General features: G+C 40.2%; 1 protein-coding gene across 4 annotated transcripts in view; it reads right to left on the bottom strand.

Moving 5' to 3' along the window:
• The window catches only part of CPSF6 (cleavage and polyadenylation specific factor 6), a 39,015-nt gene extending 23,913 nt beyond the window's left edge, over window positions 1-15,102 (bottom strand). For 3 of the 4 annotated variants that reach the window (XM_060777476.2, XM_060777477.2, XM_060777480.2), the window contains exons 1-5: window positions 14,988-15,101; window positions 4,445-4,654; window positions 3,882-3,985; window positions 2,068-2,213; window positions 327-500 (exon numbers count right to left, since the gene is read on the bottom strand). In XM_060777476.2, coding sequence (XP_060633459.1) covers window positions 327-500; window positions 2,068-2,213; window positions 3,882-3,985; window positions 4,445-4,654; window positions 14,988-15,047 — 694 coding nt within the window. In that variant the 5' untranslated portion in view covers window positions 15,048-15,101. Of the gene's footprint in view, window positions 1-326; window positions 501-2,067; window positions 2,214-3,881; window positions 3,986-4,444; window positions 4,655-14,987 lie in introns of all 4 variants that reach the window. The other variant, XM_060777479.2, reaches the window with a different exon arrangement.
• Between the last annotated feature and the right edge of the window lie 738 nt (window positions 15,103-15,840).

Here is a 15,840-nt window from a genome sequence, read left to right as displayed (position 1 = left end):
CTATTCCTGAAAAACTTTTGTTGATTTCCCCATCCACCATTTTACAATAACCCACATTTTAAAATATGTAGATTAAACAAACATATTTCCTTTTGTTTGGAGTCATCAACCATACAATTGCAAGAACTCACTGAGTTTCTGCATGATAAACTCTCAGATAAATCACAGTTCTGTCCATATCATACAATTTTTTAAAAGAAACGTTTTATTCAAAATCATAAACATGCATCATTACATGCCCTGACATTCCCTAACCAATCTCCATTTCACCAACATTCCAAACAGAGGTAACCTTCAATGCTCAAACTGCATGTTAAGTATGTTACCTGGAAAAGGCGGTGGGGGTCCGCCTGGTCCAGCTGGCCCAGGAAATCTGTCCCCTCCAGGAAGGTTGCCTGGAAAACGGCCCCTCCCTCGGTTACTTGGTGGAAATGGTGCCCGTGAACTGCCTCCTGGAGGACCAGCTTTTCCTTCTCCAGACATCTGGCCGGACTGTGTGGCTGCAACAGTGAAATAAGACTATGGAATTAGCAAGGGCTTCCAAATCTGTGAATTTTTGAAAGAAATGTCCCTTGGATTCCTATTTTTCTTTATTTGTTGCATTTTAATTTATACCATTATTTTTAATACTTTTGCTATCTCTTTTGAATATTTCCCATTCAGAAAAAGTGCAAGATACAAGTTTTACTATAGTATTTTAAAATCCAAAAATGAATTTTTCTGTTAATATGTAGCTTGCATTTTAGTGTTTTACGTTATGGATTTTGGTTAAGATCTGAAGAGCTGCTATAATCATGCACAAAGACTTACATTCATTCAAGACAGATTTTTATCAGTTTCAGAAGTAGGTTCCTATGCAATATTCAACAGTGTTTCTGAAAACTACTACAGACAGATGCAGTTGCAAACCCCTCCCACCCCCTGTACAAATAGATGTATAAATCTTTGCATCTTGGCCGTCATTATTCTTTCAGTCAGATCTACACTTCCAGAGGCATAGATTAAATAGAGCTTTCAATCCATCTGCCACCTTTGAATGTACAGAGCAAACACTAAAATACAAAAGCTACTTCAATCATATAATACCAAAAGAAGTGCAAAATAATCAGCATTGTATGATAATGTAACTTTATGTAGTGAATCTTCATATCCCCAGGAACTCTCCACTAGGAGGCTTTAAAAAAAGTAACACAATGTATTGTGCCTTATCAGGAACACAACATTTATTTTCTACAAAAAGGTAAAAGTACACCCTCAAAATAAGAATAAATTCTTCATTCTATATCCTGTTACATAACTTATATTATTAACAAGTTTTATGAATAGTGCAATTTATACTTACCATTGCAACACGCAAGTCCAATAGCCTAAAGAATCTGCAAAACTCAATTCTGAAAGTTGTGAAAATCAGGGTACTTCACCACTTCCAGCTCCGTCTTTCTTTACTATAGGGAGCTTAGATGTGAGCCCAGAACACAAATGCATTCTTGTATTCTCACAAATGGAAACACATACTGGAAGACAAAAATGCCCTTCAGGGCTGCCCAAGCGAACTATCCAAGAGTTTTAAGCAGATCAGTATTAAGCAGCAAAACAAAATTGCCAATTGTTTCCACATGAAAACCATCATACAGAACTTGTATTCAATCCTCTAACCTGGCTAATGGTTTAATTCAGAATTGTGAGAACTGGCTGAATAATATAGAAGAAAATACTTTAAGACAGGAGAGAACAACATTCCAAATTACACACTGATGTGTCAAAATAGCATTCCAAATGAATTCAAAATATTAATCAACTTAAATCATGTTTATATCACTAAAAAGCTAAACAGTAGTTCAAAACATGAAACAAAAAAGCTGCTCTTTTCTCTCCACAATACTCTGTTTCCAATACCATTACATGAAGTCTGAACAAAATACATTTTTTCAAATAAATCAAATTTTACTCAGAAGTTCCTAAAAATATAGCAACATTTCAAATGGGCTTGCTTCTTTTGATAAATTGAAACCTTTCTTTCAGATTGACAAGCATTTATTTCAGTTATTAGTCAAGAAAAACACTTACTTTTTCTTGACTGCAATTCAAATTGACTCAGAAATTGCTTGTTACATGGAGTTACAACTGGATTTTGACCATGTAATTCTCTTTTAGGTAAAAGATCCATCAGTTTTTTTGAAGATGCTTCAGATCCTACACCTACGAGAGCAAATCTGAAAAAGAAACAGAAGAAAATCTATTTTGGTGGATAACAAAATGTTTAATTCAAACAGGTCCACAAAGAATGAATGAAAGAACTAAAGAAGATCTGAATTTTATTTTACTAATTATCTTTTAAGGGAAAAACAACCATACCACATATGCTGATAACTAATAAGAAATCAACTGATAAGACTCTAATACACAATGGAACAGTCTTGATCATCCACACTTCAGAGTATTTCACCATACTCTTCCAAAATCTTCTGTCACCCTCTTGTCTCCTATGCCCGAAGGTCCTTTCTCACATATCTAGCCCCTTCAAAACCAATTTCTCCAGTTATACTCATACAGCTTTTATTGTACTTCATTGTATGCAATGAAGTACAATAAAAGCTGTATGAGTATAACTGGAGAAATTGGTTTTGAGGGGCTAGATATGTGAGAAAGGTAGCTCTGGATTAATGTCCTTCCCTGTTTTCTTCACATCTTGTTCCGCTCTAGGTCCTATTCTTTTGAAGGAGAAATTAGAACCACAATCTTTCCACTAGATCTCTGCCCCTCTTGGCTCCTTAAAATGATTCTGGGGGGGGGGGGGGGGGGTCCCAAATACTGAAAGGCATAATCAATTCCTTACTTGAAAAAGCCTCCCATGAGACTGCTTTTAATGAGCAACTTACTAGCCAGTGTAATATTCCAGAAATTCCATCCCTTCCTGAAGGGGCAGACACAGAAGGTTAAAATCGTAGATTACCGTTTGATTCTTTGGTCAATAGTATGTCCATTCTCTTCCCCGTGCTATTCAACATTTACAAAAAAAACAGCTGCTGGTGTCTAGTCCCAGCAGTATGCCGATGACAATTCTATTTCTTCAAGGAAGCTGTATCCTTTTGTTCTAAACAGTGGTCAAGAATACTTTGCACCTATTTCTGGAGATCTGTGATTTGGGTACTGTGGCACATTCCTCAGTTTTGTTCTATTTGCATTATTTTAACAAACCACTACACAAGCCTACATATGAAGAGTGTTTGGGAATTTCAATTAGTACAAAGAGCTGCTGGCAGATTGTTCACTGAGGCTGGTTATTGGGAGTATACAATATTCTTGCTTCAATCATTCCACTACTTGCCAATCTATTTCCAGGCACAATTTAAAGTGTACGTCATGATCTACAAAATTCTATGCATCTTAGGTCCAGACTATCTAACAGACCTTACTTTCCTCATATCAGTCTACCAACCTGGGTTCCCTAGAGAATGCCCTTATTTCATTCCCAGATACAGGAAATGGACAGCTGACAAGACCTTTTCAAAAGGTGTCCCTAGGCTTTGAAAACGCCTGCAAAAGGTATGGTTCCTTCCATTGTCAGTATAAGTATTTTTTATATTGACAGCTTGGCTTTTCACAGACATTGTTCAAATTGCAATATTTTAGCTGCTTTTTGCCTTTTTAAAGGTTTAAATGTAATATTCCTCATGGTTTAATTCTATTTTAATGTTGCCCTTTTGTATATTTTTAAATAGAATGTAATCATTTTAATTAGTAAGCTGCCTTGAATCCCTATCTAGCAAAATTTAAATGAAGTTTTTAAAAGAAAATTATACCTGTGTTTCCATCATCCTATCATATTATTGGTATTAAAACAGAAGTGGAAATAATAATGCAATTAATCAAGTTCTTACCCTTTAGACTGGCCGTTAGCACGGTTTTCAAAAAATTTTATCTCCAAAATATCATTTACCCCAAGGGAATGAACAGCTTCAGTTAAATCTTCATCTGTGGTCCACTGAAAGATATTCATAATTAACACACCATTATTATCATAGTAGGAAGAATTAATCAAATATTTCCACTATGCCATGTGTAAGAGTAATCCTTAATGTAATGCACAAATTGACACACATGCCATCCATGTTTTCCATATGAATGGAAAATATAGATTGGTATACTTTTTGCTTTCTGAAAGTTGTGGCAAAAGCCATGTTTTATTATTCAAAATTAATGTCTAAAATATTTCAATAACATCCTGAAACACTTTGTTACAGTCCAACTATAGAAACTAATTATTACTAACTCAAAAAATATTACAATAATTATCTATAGAAAGTGGAAGGGCAAGAACACATAATTTGCATTCAGAACGTTTTGAACATCTTCAAGTAGGGCTCCAAACAAAACTGAGCTGATGGACTGACCATCAAGCATGGCACATAATAGTTTCCTGTGTTTCTAACTAAACACTTACCCATGTAAGATTCCCAATGTACAATGCAATCCTCTTTCCTGTATATGTGTAGACAACATTTGGTGCTGATCCTTTGCCTACATCATCTCCAACAGAAGGTGGAAGAGAGTCCATATAATCGCGATCCTCTGGTGCATCGCCGTTATTGGCAGATGGGGAGATGACGTCGTCATACAAATCTATTTGATCATGCCCACCATATTCAGCTTCCTAGAAGACAAAGTTATAAATAATTTCAATGTTTATATTTTCCTATGCAAATGTTTAAAATTAGAATTTCATTTATTTGTGGCATTTACGTAGAACCTTTCACAATATATGTCCCAAAGAGTTTACAAATAAAGAAAAACGACACATCAATTCAAACAGCAGAGTGAAAGATTCTTCTCTAGGGTTTATAACATACTAAGGCTAGAAGTTCTGTGAAAAAGTTTGGGTTTTGTCTTGGGTTTTTTGGGTTTGTTTTTTTTTACAATAGACATAACAATCTAATCAAATTCCAATGAATTATTAGACTTTTAAAAATGTTTTTATTACTTGATTATTTTTCATTTTACAAACTTTTTATTATTTTTCAGTACAAACCTTGACATAGTATAAGTCACTTTAGATTACTATTTACAGTAACTACCTAAGTTTCAAGTTCCGTTCGTACTTCCCTTTTCAATATAGATCATTAGTTTCCCCTTGAAACCAAAATATCAGACTTCATAACTTATTTTCACTCTTATTCCACAAGAGTATATCACATTAAAAGATATTATATATTCATAATCTTAGGGCACCACTGCCCTCTAGCTTAATGATGACTACCAGCACTTTCATCAAAAGGTGCATCTGTTCCAAAGATTCAGTCTAAGAATCTTGAAACAAAGTATTAAACCTGGTTCAAAACTCTGATTACATTATTTTCTAGTTAATATCTTTCCTGACTTTTCATAGATGTCAATTTATTTATTTATTTACCACACTAACATCCCACTCTTCTTGACCCCGAAGGGGACTCGGGGCGACCTTACAAAAGCAACAATTAGGTGCCACTTATACACATATCTTTGATAAATAAACAAAGCATTAAAAACCAACCAGTTAAAAACAGCACATTAAAACAACAATTTAACATCACCTAATTTAGGTCATAATCAATCTTCTGTGTGACGTGGCAAAGGTCACACAGGAGATTTCTAGAACAAGCAGGGATTCGAACCCTGATCCCCACTGATCGTCTAATGCAGGGGTCCTCAAACTTTTTAAATAGAGGGCCAGGTCACAGCCCCTCAAACTGTTGGAGGGCCGGATTATAATTTGAAAAAAGCATGAATGAATTCCTATGCACACTGTACATATCTTATTTGTAGCACAAAAATACTTAAAAACAATACAATAATTAAAATGAAGAACAATTTTAACAAATATAAACTTATTAGTATTTCAAAGGGAAGTGTGCGACTGCTGTTGGCTGAAGAGACAGGATTGTTGTTGATGTTGTGTGCTTTCAAATCATTTCAGACTTAGGTTGACCCTGAGCGAGGGCCACGTAAATGACCTTGGAGGGCCGTATCTGGCCCCTGGGCCTTAGTTTGAGGACCTCTGGTCTAATGCTTCAGCCACTCACATCATTCTCCTAACAACTAGTTTTCCTCTGACAAATCATCCCCATAGCTGTTTTTACCCCCACCAATGAAGCAGAGGAATTGAGACAATTCTGAACTCTGAAAAAAACGCTCACAAGCAAAAACTGAAGCTGCGTGCCATCACTATCACAAACACATTTTGTTCCAACAGTCCCGTCTTAATGTGACAATTTGATTAACTCTTTATTACTATCACTACTATCTTTTAGCTGTATTTTGTTCTAATCTATGTTGTGAGATGCTTTGAGTCACATGCTAGAAGAGATCAAAATTGAAACCAAAAAATTTAAAAAAAAGATTGAGTAACCATTTGTTACTGCTTGGTGGTATTTTTTAAAAACAAGGCTGGCAGTGGCTAGAGCTGGGAAATGATTCCAAGAGCCGAATGTAAATAATGCACATGTAAATTCATGTAACTAGAGTGGCTCAATAACTAAAAGAACAACAAAATAGTTTACTTCATGCTACTGAAGCAAAAAACTGATGCTGAAATGCTCCTTTCATTGACCTTGACACTCAGATAAATAGCTAAGACAAATCTTTCAGATATCTGCTTTTAAAAGAAGCAGGTGCCAGTAAGAAACACAGGAGAAGTAGCTGGTGCACAAACTGTATTACTAATGCATTCCACAAGACTATAAAAAGAAAGCAGCTTTTTTAAAATGCCAGAAAAGAGCCTTGCAGCCAGGGGCTCATCTGGAGGTAACTTTTACTGACCATTAGCAAGCAGCTAATGCAAGCCTGCATTACTTAGAGGTGACTTCCTCCCCATAACTCCACCATTATTTCATGTGAAAGCTTTATTTAACTGCATCTTTAATGCAAAAAAAAAAAACCAGGCATATAGTCTCCATGTCTAAATGATATTCTCTTCACATAAAACTAGTTTCCAAAAGTTAAATCATTGCAAAGGATTATACTATTTTTTAAAAAAATCAATGCTTCTTTGGGTTTTTTTAGTGCTAAGATAATACGAGTACAAAAAGACATCAGTTTTTATTTGTTATTGTTTAAGTTTTGGTTAGTGGGGTTAGGGCCACCATGAGATTTTTACTGGCATCCTCAATAGAAACACTTAAATATCATTTCTTGTCTCTAAGACAACAGGAAGGATGAGGAAATCTACCCTAGGGAGGGAAATATACTTCTTTAAGAGTTATCATGGGGGAAAGGTGTTTCCACTTAAGCTTTATCACGAATCTTTGTTTCCACAAGTCATTTTTTTTCAAAATCCAATGATGACAGGGACACAGACAGCAAAACAAACACAGGGGTGTTAATCCTTCCCTATGCTATCCAACACTACTGGAAAAATGACAGGAGCCGCACATAAAAAATGTTCCATATTACATACAAATTCAATGTAAAAAATAAACCAACACCAACAGAACCTATCTTGTTTGTAACCTGGGGACTGCCTGTAATAGGACACAGAACTTAGAACAAATTTAAGGCTTATATCAGCTTTATATAAATTATATTACCATAACCCCGCTGCAATGTCTTAGAATTTAGCAATGGTTAAACTGAAAAGAATTTTTTCAAGGCATTTTTGTTCAACATATACATTTCCAAAATCTCCTGAAATGTGAAAACAGAGAACAATGGCTGAACTAATGAAAGGCTGAAAAGTAAACCAAACGTTCTATCATTAACTGATATCCAAGGTAATAACATGTCATTTGTTGTTGCTGCGGCTACACATTTTAAAAATGCAACAGTATCTTTTGCTGCCATTTTTTTGAAACTACAAAAAACATGAGTTCACTTTCAAAAACCTATCCTGTTTAAAAGAAACGTTATTCAAACTGCTGTGAAGAAACCAATGTTGGCTGAATTTAATGAATGTCATCTCTTGTGTATCTGTTTAAATGAGAAAATGTTTACAAATATGGCAGCTGTGAGTAGCATCATGTCATGTGCCTTCATATGGAAAATGGTGAAGAGCATTACATATAGGGTGCATCTACACTGTAGAATCAATGCAGCTTGACACTTTAACTGTTATGACTCAAAGGAGTCCTTTACAAAGTCCTTAGCCTTCTCCGCCCAAGAGTGCTGGTGCCTAACCAAACTACAAATTCAAATACCAGACAGCACTGAGCCATGGGACTTGAAGTGGTGTCAAGCTGCATTCATTCTACAGTGCAAATGCACTCACAAACTAGCCCAAAATGCTTGGAACCAAAAGGGTTTGGGATGTTGGAATACCTTATAACAGAAAATAACAGAAAGATGGAGTAGCTATGGGGAGCCCTCTCAGCCCAGTCATAGCTAACTTCTACATGGAACACTTTGAAGAACAAGCCCTGGAGACAGCAACCAAAAAGCCCACGATATGGTTCAGATATGTGGATGACACCTTCACCATTTGGAGCCATGGAGATGAAGAACTCAACAGGTTCCTGGACCATCTTAACAGCATCCACCCAAACATCCAGTTCACCATGGAAAAAGAAAATGAAGGAAGACTGCCTTTTCTAGATGTCCTAGTCATCCGCAAACCAGATCAACAATTGGGTCACACCGTCTACAGAAAACCCACACACACAGATAGATATCTACATAAAAACTCCAACCATCACCCAAGTCAAAAAAGAAGCACCATCAAAGCCTTGGCAGACCGTGCAAAAAGAATCTGCGAACCCCACCTCCTCCAAGATGAACTGAACCACCTCAACTGGGCTCTCCGGGCCAATGGATACTCCACCTCAGACATCAGAAGAGCTGCAAGACCAAGAACAAGCCACAAGAGTCAAGATGAAGATCCACCCAGAGGAAAAGTGTTCCTGCCATATATCAAGGGAACCACTGACCGCATAGGGAAGCTGATGAGGAAACACAACATACAAACAATCTACAAACCCACCAAGAAAATCCAACAAATGCTACGTTCAGCAAAGGACAAGAGGGATCCTCTCACCTCTGCAGGAGTCTACCGGATACCATGCAGCTGTGGACAAGTCTACATAGGGACCACCAAACGCAGCGCCCAGACACGCATCAAAGAACATGAAAGGCACTGCAGACTACTTCAACCAGAGAAGTCAGCCATAGCAGAGCACCTGATGAACCAGCCTGGACACAGCATATTATTTGAGAACACAGAAATGCTGGACCACACAAACAACCACCATGTCAGACTACACAGAGAAGCCATTGAAATCCACAAGCATGTGGACAATTTCAACAGAAAGGAAGAGACCATGAAAATGAACAAAATCTGGCTACCAGTATTAAAGAACTCTAAAATTATAACAGCTAAACAACAGAGAGGAAGAAACCAGGCACAGATTAACACCTCCCAGCAACAGATTTTCCCAGGTTCAGGCAGGCCTTCAAATGCTAATGAAGGTGATTAGCTAAACTTCACACCTAACTGCAGCAGGGAAGAGCTCCTTGCCCCACCCCAGCCATTCCACAGATATATAAACCCATTGTCCTAATTCCAACAGACCTCTACCTCTGAGGATGCCTGCCATAGATGCAGGCGAAACGTCAGGAGAAATGCCTCTAGAACATGGCCATATAGCCCGAAAAAACCCACAAGAACTGAGGAATACCTTTGTTTGGATATGCACACATGATGAGATATATTGTAGAGTGAACGCAAATCTAAACACAAAATGAATTTATGTTTCTTACACAGTAAATATAGCCAGAAGGTAATTTGTCACACAGTATTGGGTTGCTGTGAGTTTTCTGGGTTGTATGGCCATGTTCCAGAAGCATTCTCTCCTGACATTTTTCCCACATTTGTGGCAGGCATCCTCAGAGGTTGTGAGTTATATTGGAAACTAGGCAAGGGAGGTTTATATATCTGTGAAATGTCCAGGTTGGGAAAAAGAACTCTTGTCTGCTTGAGGCAAGTGTGAATGTTGCAACTGACCACCTTGATTAGCATTTAATGGCCTTGCAGCTTCAAAGACCTCTCAACCTCTGAGGATGCCTGCCACAGATGTGGGCAAAACTATCAGGAGAGAACATGGCCATACAGCCCGGGAAACTCACAGCGACCCAGTGATTTCGGCCATGAAAGCCTTTGACAACACATTACACAGTATTGTTAAATAATTTTGTACATGAGCTTGTGAACACTTAAGCATCAGGAAACCAATGTGTAAAGCATCATGCATTAGGACATAAAGTGCATCTTTCCAGAAGAAAATACTATCTGGGAAAAATGCAATGTGGACAATTGGGGAGCATCTGCCATTCTGAATAAGGAGTGCTTAACCTGGTGGAGAACTATGGACGGAAGTCCGTGACATTGTTCAGGAGGCGGCAACAAAGTGCGTCCCAAAGAAAAAGAAAACCAAGAAGGCAAAATGGTTGTCTGCTAAGACACTGGAAGTAGCACAAGAAAGGAGGAAAGCAAAAGTAAACAGTGATAGGGGGAGATATTCCCAATTAAATGCGCAATTCCAGAGGTTAGCCAGAAGAAATAAGAAACTATTTTTAAACAAGCAATGCATGGAAATGGAAGAAGACAACAGAATAGGAAGGACAAGAGACCTCTTCCAGAAAATTAGAAACATTGGAGGTAAATTTCAGGCAAAAATCGGCATGATAAGAAACAAAGATGGCAGGGACCTAACAGAAGCTGAAGAGATCAAGAAAAGGTGGCGAGACTATACAGAAGATCTGTATAGGAAGGATAATAATATCGAGGATAGTTTTGACGGTGTGGTGAGTGAATTAGAACCAGACATCCTGAGGAGTGAAGTTGAATGGGCCCTAAGAAACATTGCTAAAAACAAGGCAGCAGGAGACGACGAGATCCCATCTAAACTGTTTGAAATCTTGAAAGATGATGCTGTCAAGGTGATGCATGTCATATGCCAGCAAATATGGAAAACACAAGAATGGCCATCAGATTGGAAAAATCAACTTATATTCCCATACCAAAAAAGGGAAATGCTAAAGACTGCTCATACTTCCGTACAGTGGCCCTTATTTCTCATGCCAATAAGGTAATGCTCAAGATCCTGCAAGGAAGACTCCAGCAATACATGGAGCGAGAGTTGCCAGATGTACAAGCTGGGTTTAGAAAAGGCAGAGGAACAAGAGACCAAATTGCCATTCTCTGCTGGATAATGGAGAAAGACAAGGAGTTAGAAAAACAGAAAAACATCTATTACTGTTTCATTGACTATTCTAAAGCCTTTGACTGTGTGGATCATAATAAATTGTGGCAAGTTCTTGGTGGGATGGGCATACCAAATCAACTTGTCTCTCTCCTGAGGAATCTGTATAAGGGCCAAGTGGCAACAGTAAGAACTGACCATGGAACAACAGACTGGTTCAAGATTAGGAAAGGCGTACGGCAGGGTTGTATACTCTCACCCAACCTATTCAATTTTGTATGCAGAACACATCATGCAATGTGCGGGGCTTGAGGAATGCAAGGCTAGGGTAAAAATTGCTGGAAGAAACATTAACAACCTTATGATACCACTTTTATGATACCACTTTGATGATACCACTGTGATGGCTGAAAGCGAGGAGGAGCTGAGGAGCCTTCTAATCAAGGTGAAAGAAGAAAGCGCAAAAGCTGGGTTGAAGCTAAACATAAAAAAACCCCCAAGATTACGGCAACAAGAATGACTGACAACTGGGAAATAGAGGGAGAAAATGTGGAGGCAATGACAGACTTTGTATTTCTAGGTGCAAAGATTACTGCAGATACAGACTGCAGCCAGGAAATCAGGAGACGCTTATATCTTGGGAGGAGAGCAATGTCAAATCTCGATAAAAGTGAAGAGTAGAGATTATCACACTGGCAACGAAGATCCGCATAGTTAAAGCAATGGTAGTCCTCATAGTCACCTACGGATGTGAGAGCTGGACCATAAGGAAGGCTGAGCAAAGGAAGATAAGATGCTTTTGAACTGTGGTGTTGGAGGAAAGTTCTGAGAGTGCCTTTGACCGCAAGAAGATCCAACTAATCCATACTTCAGAAAATAAAGCTCAACTGCTCACTGGAGGGAAGGATAGTAGAGGCAAAGATGAAGTACTTTGGCCACATCATGAGAAGAAAGCTTAGAGAAGACAATTATGCTGGAGAAACTAGAAGGAAAAAGGAAGAGGGACCGACCAAGGGCAAGATGGATGGATGGCATCCTAGAAGTGACTGGATTGACCTTGAAGGAGATGGGGGTGGTGATGGCCGACAGGGAGCTCTGGCGTGGGCTGGTCCATGAGGTCACAAAAAGAGTCAGAAATGACTGAATGAATGAACAACAACAACCACCTGGTGGAGCAGTGGGTTAAACCGCTGAGCTGCTGAACTTGCTGACTGAAAGTTGGCCGTTCAAATCCAGAGTGGGGTGAGATCCCGCTATTAGCCCCAGCTTCTGCCTACCTAGCAATTTGAAAACATGCCAATGTGAATAGAGCAATAGGTACTGCTTCTGCGGAAAGGTAACAGTGCTCCATGTAGTCTTGCTGGCCACATGACCTAGGAGATGTCTACAGACAACACTGGCTCTGGCTTAGAAATGGAGATGAGCAGCAGCAGCACCACCACCACCACCACCACCCCCCCCCCCCGAGTGGGACAGGACTAGACCTAATGTCAGGGGAAACCTTTACCTCTACTTTAAGAGGGAAATACAGTAATGCCTCGGTTATCCAACCTTTGCTCATCCAACATTTTGTATTATCCAATGCAGTCTGCCTCCCGCCCGGAATAATATCCAGGGTGGGAGAAATAAAGAATCCTTGTCTGTTTTGGTGCTAAATTCATAAATACAGTAATTATGACATAACATTACTGTGTACTGAACTGCTTTTTCTGTTGATTTTTGGAAAAACATTTTTTTTGGTGCTTGTAAAATTGTAATGTAATTTGACATTTAATAGGTTTTTCCTTCATCCCTGCTTATTATCCAATATCTCTGCTTATCCAACGTTCTGCCGGCCTGTTTATGTTGGATAAGCGAGACTCTACTGTAGTAAGTGTTCACTTAACAATTACTAGGATATTGGCTGGTAGTTATCTCCATAAGACAACATTACAATTGTCATAATTCAAAACCACAGATTTAGCTCAATGTTGGAGTCACAAAAAAGAGGCAACAGTAAAATATTGTGTAAATGCCATTTATTTACTTAAATGTTAGCAATAACGAGCCATGTTTACAGAAAATGCTTCTGCTGTACTTCCTAAACAGGAACATCAGCCCGTTTAGCATGCCTTGAGAATGCTGATTTTATCTGTAAAATCTTTGATTTTTAATACTTACTAGCTGTATCCGCTACATGTTGCTGTGGCCAATCTTCCCTCCCTCTTTCTCTCCTTCCCTTCTTCTTTCTTCCTTCTCTACCTGTTTCTTTCCTCACGGCCTTTGCTCTTTGGTTCCATCCTTCCTTGTCTGGTTCCTTCCTTCTGTCCTTTCTTCCCTCTCTTTCCTTCCTTCTTTCACTTTTTTATTTCCTTCTCTCCTTCATTCCTTCTCTACCTTTCTTTCTTTCCTTCGTTCCTTCCTCCTTTCTGTGTACGTGTTTTGTGTGTATATATATGCATATGTGTGTGTATATAAACAGAGGCTAGATGGCCATCTGTCAGGGGTGCTTTGAATGCAATATTCCTGCTTCTTGGCAGGAGGTTGGACTGGAAGGCCCATGAGATCTCTTCCAACTCTATGATTCTACGTGGTTTTCCGCATGCGCTGTAATGTATTTTTTGGGTTTTTTTGGCTTTTACAGTCTTATCTGCTATGTTTCTCAATGGTTTTAAGAGTAATGGTCACTCGTTGGCCTCATAGGTGTATTGTGTCCAAATCTGGTGTCAATTCGTCCAGTGGTTTTTGAGTTCTGTTAATCCCACAAATGAACATTACATTTTTATTTATATAGACTAGCCACCCCCTGCCACGCGTTGCTGTGGCCCAGTCTGTGTTTACGTGTGTTGTGTGTGTATATATGTTTATATGTATGCGCATATTTGTATATGTCTGCTTGCATATATGTGTGTTTAGTTTTGCGCATGCCTTGTAATGTATTTTTTGTTTTTAAGTCTAGCTTGCTGTGTTTTATCGGTGATGATCACTCGTTGGCCTGATAAGTATATTGTGTCCAAATTTGGTGTCAATCTGTCCTGTGGTTTTTGAGTTATGTCAATCCCACAAACGAACATTACATTTTTATTTATATAGACTAGCCATCCCCGCCACGCGTTGCTGTGGCCCAGTCTGTGTTTATGTGTGTTGTGTGTGTATATATGTGTGTGTGTGTGGTTTTGTGCATGCCTTGAAATGTATTTTTTGTTTTTAAGTCTAGCTTGCTGTGTTTTATCGGTGATGATCACTCGTTGGCCTGATAAGTATATTGTGTACAAATTTGGTGTCAATCCGTCCTGTGGTTTTTGAGTTACGAACGAACATTACATTTTTATTTTTATAGATTTTATTATTTATGTACCTTGGTCACGTATTTAATTTCTCGGGAGAAAAGGGGTCGTGCATGGGTAAAATTGAAGCAGCCCTGCCCTAAACAGCCACCTTTTACGGGAAGCCGTTTCACACACTCCCGGCGGGGCCCCGAGAAACGCTCCTCCATCCTCTGGAGAGGCCTCGTTTGGAGAGAGAGAGGTGTTGTGTTGCTGCCTGCCTTTGCCCCGGGGGAGCGGGCCACAACAAGCCAGGCAAGGCAGTGGATTCGACGACAAAGGAGGAGAGAAAGGGGGCCGAGAGAAAGCGAGCGAGCCGCGCCGGGCCCCATTGTTGTTCCTGGCAGGCCGCGCAGGGCCTCCCTCCCTCCCTCCACGCTAGGCCGCGCCCCCTCCCGCGCGCTCTCCCCCTCAGGCCCTCTTCACAGGCAGCGGCAGGAATGGCGCCCAATGGCGGCAAAGAGGCCTCCGCTCCGCCTGAGCCCGCGCGGCCTAGCAGCGCCCCAAGCCGCCTTACCTGGTTAAACTCCTCTCCTACGTCGGCGTAGATATCTATGTGGTCCACGCCGTCCGCCATATTCCGCCGCCACCTCCTCCTCCTCCTCCTTCCCCCCGCCCGCCCTGCGCCGCCGCTCCTGCAGCCGCCAGACCCGCCCGCTCGCCCGACACCACAGCTGCCGCAAGCGAGCGAGAGGGAGGGGGGCGCTTGGAGGGGCTCCGCGTCACTTCCGGGAGCGAACACAGCAGCTTCCGCTAAGGCAGGCCTTGGAGTACTCCGCTCTTTATGTGCCCCCTCCTTCTTTCCCTCGCGCAGCTCGCTCTGAATCGAACCCCGCGTGTAGCCACGCCCCTTGAGGCAAATCTCTCCCCCCTCCTCCCCCCTCCGTTGGGAAGCGCGCGCGCAGTTAGGAAGGAAAGGGCGCCATTGGTGGCCTTTGGTTCTAACCCGCCCCTCTCTCTCAGTGCACTGCAGATTGAATGGCGTTTGATAACCCTTGTAACTGCTATGCCTCAATGGTACGGATGGAAACCTAGGGGTTGTCTTTGACAAGGCTCCAGCCGCCTTTGACAGAGGAAGCTAAAGGCCTGTGGCCGCTCTGGGCCAGAGTTTATTTATTTGTCGTGTCAGGGCAACCAGTCAATTGTATTACATTTCTAACAGAACAAAACAAACAGACAAAACACATAATTTGCAAGTTTGGTAGTTGATTAAATGTCCTTTGAGCACTTGGGGTTCCTCTGGTGTTGCTGCAAGAAGGTCCTCCATTGTGCATGTGGCAGGGCTCAGGTTGCATTGCAGTAGGTAGTTTGTGGTTTGCTCTTCTGCGCACTCGCATGTCATGGATTCCACTTTGTGGCCCCATTTCTTG

This window comes from Anolis sagrei, chromosome 5 (assembly GCF_037176765.1).
Source record: "Anolis sagrei isolate rAnoSag1 chromosome 5, rAnoSag1.mat, whole genome shotgun sequence".
Lineage (NCBI taxonomy): Eukaryota > Metazoa > Chordata > Lepidosauria > Squamata > Dactyloidae > Anolis > Anolis sagrei.
This window is presented reverse-complemented; position numbering and strand designations above follow the sequence as displayed.